The sequence below is a fragment of the Urocitellus parryii genome, assembly GCF_045843805.1.
Source record: "Urocitellus parryii isolate mUroPar1 chromosome 13 unlocalized genomic scaffold, mUroPar1.hap1 SUPER_13_unloc_13, whole genome shotgun sequence".
In the NCBI taxonomy this organism is placed as follows: domain Eukaryota; kingdom Metazoa; phylum Chordata; class Mammalia; order Rodentia; family Sciuridae; genus Urocitellus; species Urocitellus parryii.
In genome coordinates, this window is record NW_027551765.1 from 958,805 (window position 1) to 972,250 (window position 13,446).

Below are 13,446 nucleotides of genomic sequence, written 5' to 3' on the forward strand. Positions count from 1 at the left end.
CTCTTATTATGCTCTGTGGTCACATTGAATCTGATGTCCTAGCAGGACCAGGAGGATATTGACATAGTATCTCCTGAAATAGGAAGGAGGGACCTCGAAGGGCTGTCCCAGACCTCTGAGAGCAGCCTGTGTCCATAGACACCCAGCACTTAAAGCAGCCATCATTGGTTTCTATCATGAATCTTCTTCCTGGGAACCTGGCCTTGACCCTCATCACCCAGAGCAATGGGGCATGTTCAGGATTTTTCAGAATCAGATGCATTTATATATGGCCAGACAAGCTATGATTTATGATCAAATGATCACTGTAATTGTGCCTGGGTTTTTGGATGGATCCAGTGGAGATTCTAACTTTTACCCCAAACAACATTATGAAGTAGAATATGGAGCTGTTGGAGATTCCTGGAGGTGAGTGTGTGTGTGTGTGTGTGTGTGTGTGTGTGTGTGTGTTTCTGTCTATTCAAAGTGTTGTACTTTGGGAATGACTCTAATTTGGTGAATGTCAATACATTCGTGCAGTCAGTCACAGACTAACCTGATAGGTTGGGAATAAAGTTTCTCTGATATCGAGAAGAGAATCAAGGGACAGGATACCTACGAAGAAAGGTGAATAGAGAGAAAATTTTTTTTTTCAGACACAAGTAAATGAATGAAACAGAAAATAGATACTAGAGTAGAAAAGAACAGGAAATAAGAGGGTGAAGAAGGTAGAAGACATAAAAAAGCACATTTCCAGGATGAAACCCAAATCGTGGGCAGCAATGTCACTTCTGTGCTTCTTAGCTTTTACTTCTGTGTCCCTGGTGTGGTTTGCTCCGACCAAACGGCTCTTCACCAATTTGAACTGAAGCTGGGTTGTGGATCCCTCTTGTCTCCTGCCCTGAGGGAGCATGAAATAGATTGTCCTCTAAGTTGTGTGGAAACCGAGGAAGAAACATAGCTAGATTTTGGACTTGTAAGAGCAAGTCCCCGCAGCCAGGGCAAGGAGTGGATGGGTGGGTGAGATGAATGTTTTCTGTACATTCAGATAGAAATCATGTGTTTGTGAATTCACCACAAAATAGGAAACAATCCTAGTGTGTGACCCCTCCCAAGACAAGGCATGTCCAGCCCCAGAGTCCATAGAACATGTAACTCCTATGGGAAGGATAGTCGTCCATGGCCAGACCGGAGCAGGAACCTGCACAGGTCTTGACAGAAGGCCACAGGTAAGGAAAAGCCAGTGGCCTTATCCGATCACCAGGGGTGCTGAGCGCAGCTGACGCTGGCACATCTAGGCCCTAATGTCTAAATGTTGGTGTCCTGACCCAAATTCATATGTTGGAATTTAACTCTGAAGGGGATGGTGCTGGAGATGGGGTCTGGGGGAGGAGGTGATGGGTCTTGGGAGCTCCACCTGGTGAATGATGTTATTCTCCTTATAAAAAGGCTCCAGGGAGGCTCAGTGTGGCACTCATCCTGTCTCTTCTGCCATGTGAGGAGATGGCAAGAAGACTCCATCTATGGAACAGGACTCAGCCAGACACTAGATCTGCTAACTAGTGGATCTTGAACTTTCCAGCCTCCGGAACTATGAGAAATAAGTCCCTATGCGTTATAAACTGTCCAGCCGGTGACATTTTGCTACAGTATCCCACACAATCTAAGATACAGACTGAATCAATCTGGGTCATGGCTGGATTAAGTACATGTCATTACAAGTTCGTGGACTATTTGCCCAGCATGTATTTAGAGAAGGGTTCAGCTCTACAGCAGGGAGACAGAAGAGGGGCCCTCTGTTGCCCCCTCACTCCCAGCTCTGACTGCAAGGTCCAGAGCACATCACCTTGGTTTCAACCTTGCATGTACCTTCAAGCTCCACGTTCTCACCCTGCATTCCTCCGTGGACTTGTGTGAGTCCCACACTGGCTCCTGAGAACAGTCCCTGCAAATAAGCATCCTGTGTTTTCCCCAAGAGAAAATATAGCAGTAACATTCTCTCTGTCTCTTCACCTTGGGTGGTAATTGGCATCCCTTATGAACTGTGTGAATCAGAGTGAGTTGCTTTAGTCAAGTCCAAACCAGAGAAGCGGGGGGCACCAGGAAGTGGTGAAACAGAGGCTCTTAGGCACAAAAGTCTCTTCCAGAAACCCCAGCTTTGCACAAAGATCACTGCAACTTTTCACAGTCCCTTCTTCAAGGATGACCGTTCAACAACCATTTCATCTTGGAGTGATGCCTCCCGTGTTATTGATCCTTGTAGCCAAAGATGATTGTTTCAAAATATTTTATGTAATTTTCCCATTTTTGCTTTTGGAAATTGTCTCCTTGCTTCTAACTCCTGTATACATAGAGTTCACCATGGTGCATGCATTCTTGTTGCAGGGCTTTTCTTCGATCATTGTGATTCATCTTGAGAGGGCCTTTTCTCTGTGTGCTATTCAGGTTGACATTTGGAACCCACAGACATAGACACTAACATCAGATGTAAACCCAGGGGGGATTTTTACATCTGGTAGGGACACACTCCCTGCTGATATTGGACAGTTGCAAATGAACCATATTCTAGAATCCCAATGAAGACAGATGGCCAAGGAAGAGGCCAACAGCCAGCTCTGGACATGGGTCAGTGTCCAATTCTGCCTTAGATCCATGAAGCCCGGTGGCCCCTGCAGGGGACATTTGATGGTGGTCTGCTTTGGGCCCTTTCACTTTAGCCTCACAACCCTGAAACAACAATTATGGGTATCACAAGAGAGAATGGTTACCATTAGAGGACCAAAGGTCTCCTTTGCTCTCCAATATTTCCTTCTGGATTTCTGTGGCACCTATTGGTACTAGAAGTTCCTGGGTTTGGCTGCTACAGGTTTGAGGGACATTACATGAGGAAGATCCCTGGAAGCCATGATCTGGCCTCAGTGTGTTAGTGGGGAGGTAGTTTTTCCTAGAGAAGGTGGTGGTTGTGTGGCGGCCCAGGGGAAGGCAGAGGACTAGCAGCTGGGAGTAGGGAAGGCAGGGAAGGTCGCCTCAGAACTTGTAGAGAGAGTGCTGTGGTCAGGGCGTGGACAGCCTGTACGTCACTAGTGGAAAACCATGCAGGGGAGAGGTGGGCTACCCAGAAAAGAGGAAGACAGAGGTCGAGAGGAAATCCATCCTGAGCACACGATTCACTTTTTTTAAACCCCACGTGGGTACCTCGGTAAGCACAGTGCACTGAAGGATGTGAGTGGGAAGGCTGGAGACAATGGATCGCATTCACCAAGGGACCGTCACACACCTGCATCACCTGCCCGCAGGGTGGGGATCATCATGTGCTGAATATGAAAGGATAAGAAAATGTAAAGAAGTGATATTATTCTTCATAAATGTTCCTAGGGCCAGTTCTATCTAACATGATCGATTTTGATTCCCAGAGAAGCTGAGATTCTAGTGTTAAATGGTGTGTGTGTGTGTGTGTGTGTGAGTGGGTGCAAGTATCTATCGGTGTGTGCACATATGCATATGTAAGCACAGGTATGTGAAAATGGATGCGGGTGTCCCAGGTAACAGCCCATGGCCAATTTGACTTTGGAATACCCTGGAGGAAGGTCCAGGCAGCTGAGCGCCCCTGTGAATATCAGCTTCAGTGTGGGCATGGTGTCAAGCAGATGTAAGAATGTCCCTAGTGTCTGGGACAAGGGCAGGGCCTCTGAAGGAGCTCCTCTTATGCTGTGTCTCCTGAAAGCCACAGAGGTTGGAGGAAACCAGGGGAGACTTTGAAACCAGACAGTTCCTGCTCTGAGGCCAGGAGACTTTGGCCATTTGTGTGACGTCCTTGAGGTCTAAACTTCTCATCTATCAGATAGAGATCACAGTATCTCCTTACAGGGCCTCAGGGGGCATCAGATATGACAGATCCAATATGCCCACCATGTAGGGAGTACCCCATGGCGGCAAGCCACTATGACAATGATTCAATGACTAAGAATTTTTCATTAATGTTGAAAATGAATTTTCAAGAATCATAGGAAAGATTAGTCCTTGACTTTCCTCAACTTTTCCTAAAATCACTTCTCATCAGACAAGTAATACCAGCTCGTTGTAAATATCCAAACAATAGAAAAGTCAATAAGATCAAAATCCGCTTTTTGGAAAGGCTTCTATTGCATAGCCTTCAAGATATTCCCTCTGGTAGGGAGTGGTGGTGCATACCTGTAATCCCACTGCTGGGGGCGGTGGGGGTAGTGGGGTTTCTGAAAGAGGAGGATCACGAGTTCAAAGCCAGCCTCAGCAACTTAGCAAGGCCCTAAGCAACTCAGTGAGACCCTGTACCCATTACCACTCCTCCAAAGAAATATATATATATATATACACACATACACACACACACACACACACACACGCATATACCCACTGCACTGATAGACCTTTATGAGTACTTACATGTGGATCATTTTTGCATGTATTGAATCATATACTGCATAATATTTTATAATTTTTTTGAAAATTAAACTTGGTCATTTTATTTTATTTTATTTTTATTTTTATTTTTTGGTACTAGGGATTGGACTCAGGGGCACTTGACCACTGAGCCACATTCCCAGACCTTTCTTGTATTTTATTTAGAGACAGGGTCTCACTGAGTTCCTTAGTGCCTCACCATTGCTGAGCAACTTGTGTACATTGATACAGCAGGAGTAGGAGCCGTTTATTGTAGGATAAAATCGGTATTTATACATTCAACACAGCTTATCTAATTAACATAAACTAGATACAGCAGTCAACCAATAAGGAATCTCCATACTTAATGGCTCGCTGGCGTTACTTCACAAACCACTTTCTGTGTATTGATTCAATTTATATTTTATAATCTTTAGCAATTTACTCCTAGACTTATTTTAGAAGTAGGTTTTATTGGTAGCTGATCTGCAAGAAAAGGAAACAGAGTCAAATATATTGTTGGAGACAATAGCAGCTTCTTAGTGTAGTTGTCAAAAAATTTGTTCTTTTCGAACGAGGATAATGAAGCTAGGAGTGACATTTTAGTAAGTGGTCCTACATATGCCTCTTCTCTGGAAAAATACACAGTGCAGTGATTATCTTTCTTCCCATGATTATCTTCAGAGCCAAATACTATTTTTACTCCATCAAATAATTAAGTGGAAACTTATGAAACTGCAAATATTAGACCATCTTTGACCCAGAAACGTTAATCTCATTTACTTCTACCTATTATATCTCTGCCCTCTTGGTTTTCACGGGCTAGCATTTGGTCTGGGTGAAACTTTCCCCATTAATTCATGTTTTACTCAAGAATTAGTTCACTTGCTCTACTTCTGGCCTAAAAATACTTCCCTGTCTTTCACAGGAAACCTCAGATTATTTTCTTGCTTTTTAACCATTATTTTTGGTCTATATCTACTCTGTATATTATAAATGTTATATTATACATTTATCTGTATGTCTCTGTCATTTACATAAGAAATGTCCTGGTTGACCTTCTCTGTTCCATTTCTTTTTTCAGTAACTTTATATCCTACCTGTAAGGACAGTAGCAAACCCAGGGAAAGAGCAATGTGCCTGATAATCCTCCTGTAAATCTCTTATCTCAAAACATCCGAGAATGAGATTGCATTGTCATTCTGAGCCAGCTCTTTCCTTACATAAAACTCAAGGTTAAATGGGGTCAATAACAGGATTTATTCAAAAGGGTTATGGCAAGATTAGGTGAAATAATATATAGAATAGCATTGAATCCATTGATGAATCCCTATTAAAAGACTCTCTAGGCTGGCACAATATATTTCCATCATAGAGTTCACAGTACTATAGATAGGAAATTGAATGTAGTATATGAGAAAGACATGGGGCAAAATTTTACCCAGAGAGAAAGGAGAAAATTAAAAGTATGAGCTCTTGACATTTGTTGTAATTTGGAATTATTTGATTGCCTCTATTTCTAGTCTTTTTAATCATGGTGACTTGTTGTATGTTCTTAACTTTTCAACTTGTCTTTGCTTCTCTCATACATATAGAAGGGCAGAAATGAGTCCCAAGTTAGTCAATGTAAGTAAATCATTTAGACCTCTGGGCAATGTAACAAACAGGATTTTCTTATAATTTTATTGAAAAATTAACACAAAGTCCTTTTCAATGTTATTTTGAAAGGAAAAATGAATATTCTCAGTGAAGAAATTTTAGTGTTGTCCTTTGTTAGAGATTTTTTTGTTTTCATGAAAAGTGTACATGTCTCGTGTTCAAGGTTAATTCAGTTGAATCAATGGTTCCTCATATGGACTGATTGGATTCTTATGTTTTAAAGCACTGGAATCCAATAAAGCATATTTTATTTGAGGCTCAATTTATAAAACAAATAGAAGTGTAATTATGTTTGTTGAAAGGAGACAGAGTTTTGAATCCTTGCCCTCTCGGTCTACTAATACTATAATTGGGATAGTATTTTAAATGTAATTCAAAATATATTCAAAGCCTCTGCAGTCTTCTTAAGCCTTTATATTCAAAGTGGAGATTTTCACCATATACTCAAAATTTTGTGTTCAATATGGAGCATCAGGTGATAAGATAAAGTATCTGGTGTCTAAAAATCTAGAGTGTATGTGACATCAAAAATGATGTCATAAAAATCAATTTTAGAGTATGCCATCAATCTTACCTTGCTATTCATATAAGATTACTAATATCACTTAGGACACCACCCTGTACAAATATCAACAAGAGAATGTTTTCACAAAGAAAACTTAATAGAAATATGCCAATTGGGCAATAAATTCTTTGATAAGTTAAAGCACAGGATCCTAAAGATGAATTTGAAAGTGTTCATGTCTACAGTTTTTAAACTTAGAAAACTTGAAAGTAGTAAAGCTGAGATTCACAGTATGAGACTGTTAGGACTTGTCCTCTCCTTACACAAAAACCTACACAAAACAACTAATACAAAAGCATATGATATTTTGAAATTAAAGTACCATCCTGATTCAACACTTGCATTTATTACTTTAAACATGGATTGAATGAAAATGTTTTCTTTTATTGTATTATTTAGTTATCACAAATTTATTATTTACTTAGGGAGGTTATGAAAAAAATATAAATGAATGCAGAGAAATAGACAAATTGCAATAGCCTCACAATGTTCTTCATGCATGTAGAGAGAAATCTGTTATTTGAAATATAGCTTCATAAATTTGTATTTGCCATCATGCAACTGAAGATGGTTTTGTCTGACACATTGTTAAAAGCACTTTAATTATAGAAAATTTAAAACACTAGCTTCTATACTCAATTTACTTCAATTTTCAGAATTAATCACAATCTCACTATACTATCTTGACAAGCATATCTTTTTTTGACAATAATGAACTACTTGACTGACACATTCATGTTTTGAAATAAAAGAATTAATTCAGAACTGATGTGTTCATATCTGCATTACTTCATCATTTTATTATCTGAGATAAATAGTGGAATATATTTTGATTGAAAACGCTTTTCTTATAATCTTTATGGGTCAAAGGAAATCATATACTTTGCCCCTAAGCTTTAAATGCCTTATTCCCTCAAATCAATTAAAAAACTCATTACTTTAGCAAATACTTTAGTAAGACAATAACTCTACCCGTTTTGAACTCAGTATTAAAAGGAAATGTATAAATTCAGCAAGTCATAATGACTGGATTTCAGAAGAAGTAAGAATAAAGAAGGAAGTAAAGAAAGAAGGAAAGGGAAAATGTAGGAAAGGAGGGTAAAAATGATGTCAAAATATAGCAACAATGTTCGAAGAACTTCCAACAAATTTAGCTTCTGGAATCCACATGATCCATTTATGAGAATGTATTATATAAAATCATAACCCTCTTTATAAATCACAACATACAAATTATTGTTGCCTAAGAAAATTTTTAATCTTCTCCATGATTTGACAATTACCCATCTGTAGTGTCCCTAATTATTTGGCTAAAGTACTTAATAAAAGCTGAAAATAATAATAGCAGTGATAATTGCCCTGAATCAATACAGCAATGATAAAAGTCTATCCCTGTCTTCTCGTAGGTGATTCAAACCATCAGCGCAGTAGACAGAGATGAATCTATAGAAGACCACCACTTTTATTTCACTCTCTCTGCAGAAGACACAAACAACTCAAGTTTCACAATCAGAGATAATCAAGGTAACACCATTCAGTCATAATGATTTTTGACTCATTTTTCATAAATCACTTTTTTATTTTAATGGAACTTGAGGCATTGTTTTTCACACTGTTTTTAATATCATAATGTCAAGAAATAAAGCAAAAGAGTAATAATATAAAAGTAAAAAAAAAAAAAAAACACCTCAGAGTCAAGCTCTGAAAATACTGGCCACACTTCCTTCTCACTGCATTTTTTTCAAATTAGAGGTGGGTTTTTAAAGTCACAGTGGCTATAAGCTCTTTTCTGTCTGACCCGGCAAACTTTATTGCAGTCCTGGATTCTCGATTCCTTCGTTATCTTTTTCATTTTACATTTATTTTTTTAGTTGTAGTTGGACACAATACTTTTATTTCACTTATTTATTTTTAATGTGGTGCTGAGGATCAAAACCAGGGCCTCACAAGTGCTAGGCAAGTGCTCTACCACTGAGCCACAACCCTTGCTGTTCATTCATATCTTAATCTTCAGTATTTGTCTGAAGAGAAAATACCCTTAGTGTACTGTGAGGTGAGCTTTTTTTGATTCACAAATGTTTAAAGTCATCAATAAGGAGTTATAAATATATGAATATCGTTTATTTTTTTTTCTTTTCCCTCTAAACAAAATTATTTTATAAATCAAAGGATAAAATATTCTGGAAGGATTTTGGGTACAAAAAGAATTTCTCTTCCTTTTGTGTAGAAGTGGATTAATTATAGAAGGCCATTCTGCTCCTTTTAAATTTGCTTTAGGAAGAGATATTTGGCCATAATATAGATTTATATTTAAACCTTTCTTTTTACCTCAAATATATAAGCCACACAATATCTATGACAGATACCTGAGCCGTTCCTCCCCACCACTGGGTCTAGTCTCCAATTCAGAGGTGCCTTTGGTGGGAGAGGGCACAGACACATGTCTCTATTTTATTTGTATCAAATTCTTAGTGAAAGTAGTTCAAATATATTTAGAAAAAAATCCCACAAGTATCAAATATAATATGTCTTATACATCTTTATAATAATTCAAAATATATTACTGAGGCAAAATAAATATAGCAAAACCTAAAGAATACAAGTTTGGTTTAATGTTTGTAGTCCCAAGAAAGTTAATAAAACACATTGAATTGAAAAGATGAGAACCGTTTCTCACCACTTAAATCTGCCTCGTACATAAATTTCATGGGTTTTATGGACTTCAAGAGCATTATCTTTTTAGCATTGAAAAGATGATTTGGAAAAAGTTTTAACTACATATGCATTTCAAGAAGATTTCATTTATTTGCACTTTACTATCATCTTATAAAGCAGACTGATGGATTCAGAACATACTTAGGTATGGCAAAACTATTCTGAATAAAAAAAAATACAGAGGAAATATAGATCTAAGACTCAAAGAATCACATTGACAAACATCATTCAGAATATTTTTGGACTTGGGGAAAAACAATTTTACATTTTGAGTATGTGTTGGCCATTTTCATTAATATTTTGAGTGGCTTCTCTAGATAAAAATTGTTTGAAGATTCTCTGAATTTTAAAAATAAAATGAGTGAAGTCAAAATGAGATATCCTACTATTATCTTTCCCTAAAAGTAAAATCAGTTCCTTTTTCTAATTAGAAAACCTACTATTTGAGATTACATGCTTTAATAGTTATATAATAGAAAATCTATGTATTTCTAGGATGTATGAAAATAATGGGCTCTAGATGTTAGAAAAAGCAGTGTTAGTGCAGTTGATCCAAATAAAACTGGTAGAATCTGCATAAAATTAATGCTAGTAACCCCTATAAATGCTCATATGTGGCTATAGAAATGTTTGCTCTGCTCTGCTTTTATTTTCCATATTTCTCAAAAACGTTTTGGAACTGATTTAAATAATTCATCTCATTTCACAATTAGGTAATGTCAAAGCATTAATTAATTTTCAGGGAACCTTCAAGTTGTCTTTTAATCAAAAAATTTCTCTTTTATTTGAACTTATTTAATCATATCTCTATAGTAGTGGCTCTAATACACAAGATGGATTGATTTATTTTATGTTGTTGATAAATTTTGGTATCTTGTTTTAGATAACACAGCTACAATTTTGACTAATAGAAGTGGGTTTAGCCTTCAAGAAGAGCCCAACTTCTTCATAACCATTTTAATTGCAGACAACGGGATCCCATCCCTTACAAGTACAAACACACTTACCATACATGTCTGTGACTGTGACAACAGTGGGAATACACAGACCTGCAGTGATAAGAAACTCGTGCTTTTCTTGGGACTCAGGGTCGAAGTAATAATTGTTATTCTGATCTTCATTATGGTAATGTGGTAAGTAGTGCTGAACTGAACATATCTCCACTTATTAAAGTAACATGATAAATATATAATTATGTTACAGCAGTATGGTTTAACTGCTATTCTAAATGTATTATAATTTTTAAACCAAATAGAATAAATGAAAAATAGAGTGGGCAAATCCACATTTCAAACCTAAGATCACTGACCCTTCAATTTTAAGACTATGTGTATGTATGCCAGTTTATAAATGTTTTGACATATGCATTGCACAAATATAAGATATAAAAATACCTAAGAACAATTGGGCACTTCTGTTGTCCAGAAAATTGTCCTCATGCCCTGAATGTGTTACAAAATTTTATCTTAGTAACCTTATGAAGTAACAGTGGTTATGGCCACCTTCCCTGTCCTCCCTGCTTCCCCAACCCTTTTAAAGGATTTTTGCATCTATGTTCATCAGTGATGTTGGTCTGTAGTTTTCTTTTCTTGCAGTATATTTGTCTGGATTCAGTATCAAAAAGGGTTATTAGCCTCATAAAATGAATCTGGAAGTATTCCCTCTCCTAATTTTTCAGAAGATTTTGAGATGTACTGGAATTACTTCTTCAGTTGTTCAGTAGAATTCAGCATTGAAACCATGAGGTCCTAGACTTTAATATACATGTTGATTATTGATTCAATATGCTTACTACTTATTGTTCTGTCCTGATTTCCAGTTTCTCCTTGGCACAGTGTTGATAGCTATATATTTTTAGGAATTTATCTATTAATTCCAATTACTTGGTCTGTGATAGTTTACAGTATGTTTTATTATCCTTTATTTTCTGATATCAGTTATGATGCCTCATCTTTAATTTCTAATTTTACTAACCTGAGACTCCTCACTGTTTTCTTTTTGTATAAAATAGTAACGATATATTTATCTTTGTGAAAATTCTAACATCCCTTCATATATGTTTCAAATCCTATCCCTGATGTGCTGAAAATATATGTAAATCCAAGGATGTAGAAAGGTTAGTTAGCTTAGATGTGCACACACACACACACACAGACACACACACTCACACACAAGCATGCACCTGCATATGCACACACAGTTTTTCTTGTATGAAAGATGATTTCTCAAGAGCTCTGTAATGTTTGGAACAATCAATAAAAAAAATGTTCTGAAATTGTTCTGTTTCTACATTTTGCTAAAACTATTTTGTGTAATAAATATTGATCTGCACAAACCAGTATTATGCTTCAAATGCAAGATAGTTTGGAGTTTCTGAAATTAATGTGGTATCATGGGGCCCAGGCTCTGAAACAACTTTCTTAATTTGAAGATGACCTTTTTGTCTCCTAGCTGGGTCTTTCTGGGGATGTGATTTAAATGCTTTTAGGTTTTACTTTTCTCATCTTAAAGGGATATAACATATATGTGAATTTAATAAGAATTAAATCAATCAATAAATATAAATTTTTAGAAGAAAGTGACATATATTTTGTGGTCATTAAATACTAAATTAGAAAATAATCATGTCACAGAATGTCCCCTTAATGTGGAATATCAAACTGTCCTGTTCTGAACTTACTTTAACCGGACTCATTGGTCACTAAGTTTGCCAAGTGTATTCAGATTGGAAAAATGCTCTATTAATCTACTTGGTTCCATTTTAATATTTGAGAAAAGTAAAATTTGAATTCTAAATTGTTCACAGAAAACAGTTCAACGTGTTTTCACAGTGTTTTCCCTCTATGTCATCAGCCAGAATGTTTGTTATCTTCTTCCTTATGTCATTTTGCAAGTCCAGTTTTAAATTACTTTCTGTCACGTTATCTTCAAAATCAAGGTTGGGTCTGGAGCTTGTAACAAGCTCAGGATTGTGGAGTTCATTATGCTCTGTGTGTGTTAATTCATATTCTGATACATATTCTTCATCAGGGTTTATATTTTTGATGTTGGCTCTAAGACAACAAAGAAAGCAGATCCTCTTTCCTGAGAAAGGGGACGTCTTGGGAGAGAATATCTTCTGCTACGATGATGAAGGAGGTGGAGAAGAAGACACACAGGCCTTCGACATCGCCGAGCTCAGAAGCACCGCGGTGATGCGGCAATGCAGGGCTCCGAAGACTACCTCCGCGGAGATCTGGAGCCTCTACAGGCAGTCTCTGCAGATGGGCCCCGACAGCGCCCTCTTCAGGAAATTCATCCTGGAGAAGCTGGAGGAGGCGGACTCGGACCCCTGCGCCCCACCCTTTGACTCCCTTCAGACCTATGCCTTCGAGGGCCTGGGGTCCTTGGCCGGCTCCCTGAGCTCCTTAGGGTCAACTGACACCTACCAGGATGAAAATTTTGATTACCTTAATGAGCTGGGACCTCGATTTAAAAGATTAGCATGTATGTTTGGTTCTGCAGAGCACTCCAACAATTAGGACTTTTTACCATAAAAAAATCCCCAAAGTGTTAATGCCCATTTGAGCAAAATGCGTTGTGTGGTCTGGCTTTCTGCAGCGTGGTGAGCCTGAGTTTGTAGTTTTCCGATGTCCTTGAGTACATTGTCCTTAAAGAAAAATGTTGGAAGAGATGAACATTAATAGACCTCAATTGCTAGTGCAAGCCAGTGCCACCTCATGACTGCAATGTTCCTCATAAGATCCATTATATCCAGGGCAAATTCTCAAAGTGTTTAATTGCCTAACCTGAGAAAGAGAATCAGGCCCTCCAATGTTGTTTCATTCGTTCAATTGTTTTATTCCCGCAAATTAAGAAAAAAGGATTGATGAGTGAGGTTCCTGATGATATATATAGAGAAAATTTATCATCTGGAGAATCTGATGGTTACATAGACATGTAAAAACATTTATGTTACATTAATAAGCGGGACTGTGAAAGATTCTATGAATCATTTGGGTTTGATATTTTAAAATTCTTGCCAAGAAGGCTCTTTAAACCTCATTTAAAATTTGTACATATATTTGATATAAATGAATTACTCAGATTTATATAAGTTTGTGCTGTTT

At 37.4% G+C, this 13,446-nt stretch overlaps 1 protein-coding gene across 1 annotated transcript; it reads left to right on the forward strand.

The window, feature by feature from the left end:
• Nucleotides 1-383: 383 nt before the first annotated feature.
• Nucleotides 384-12,858, forward strand: LOC144251372 (cadherin-19-like). The gene is made up of 2 exons (XM_077794343.1): nt 384-408; nt 12,368-12,858. Exons 1-2 carry the CDS (start codon nt 384-386, stop codon nt 12,856-12,858), a joined length of 516 nt encoding a protein of 171 aa, XP_077650469.1.
• The last annotated feature ends 588 nt before the right edge of the window (nt 12,859-13,446 follow it).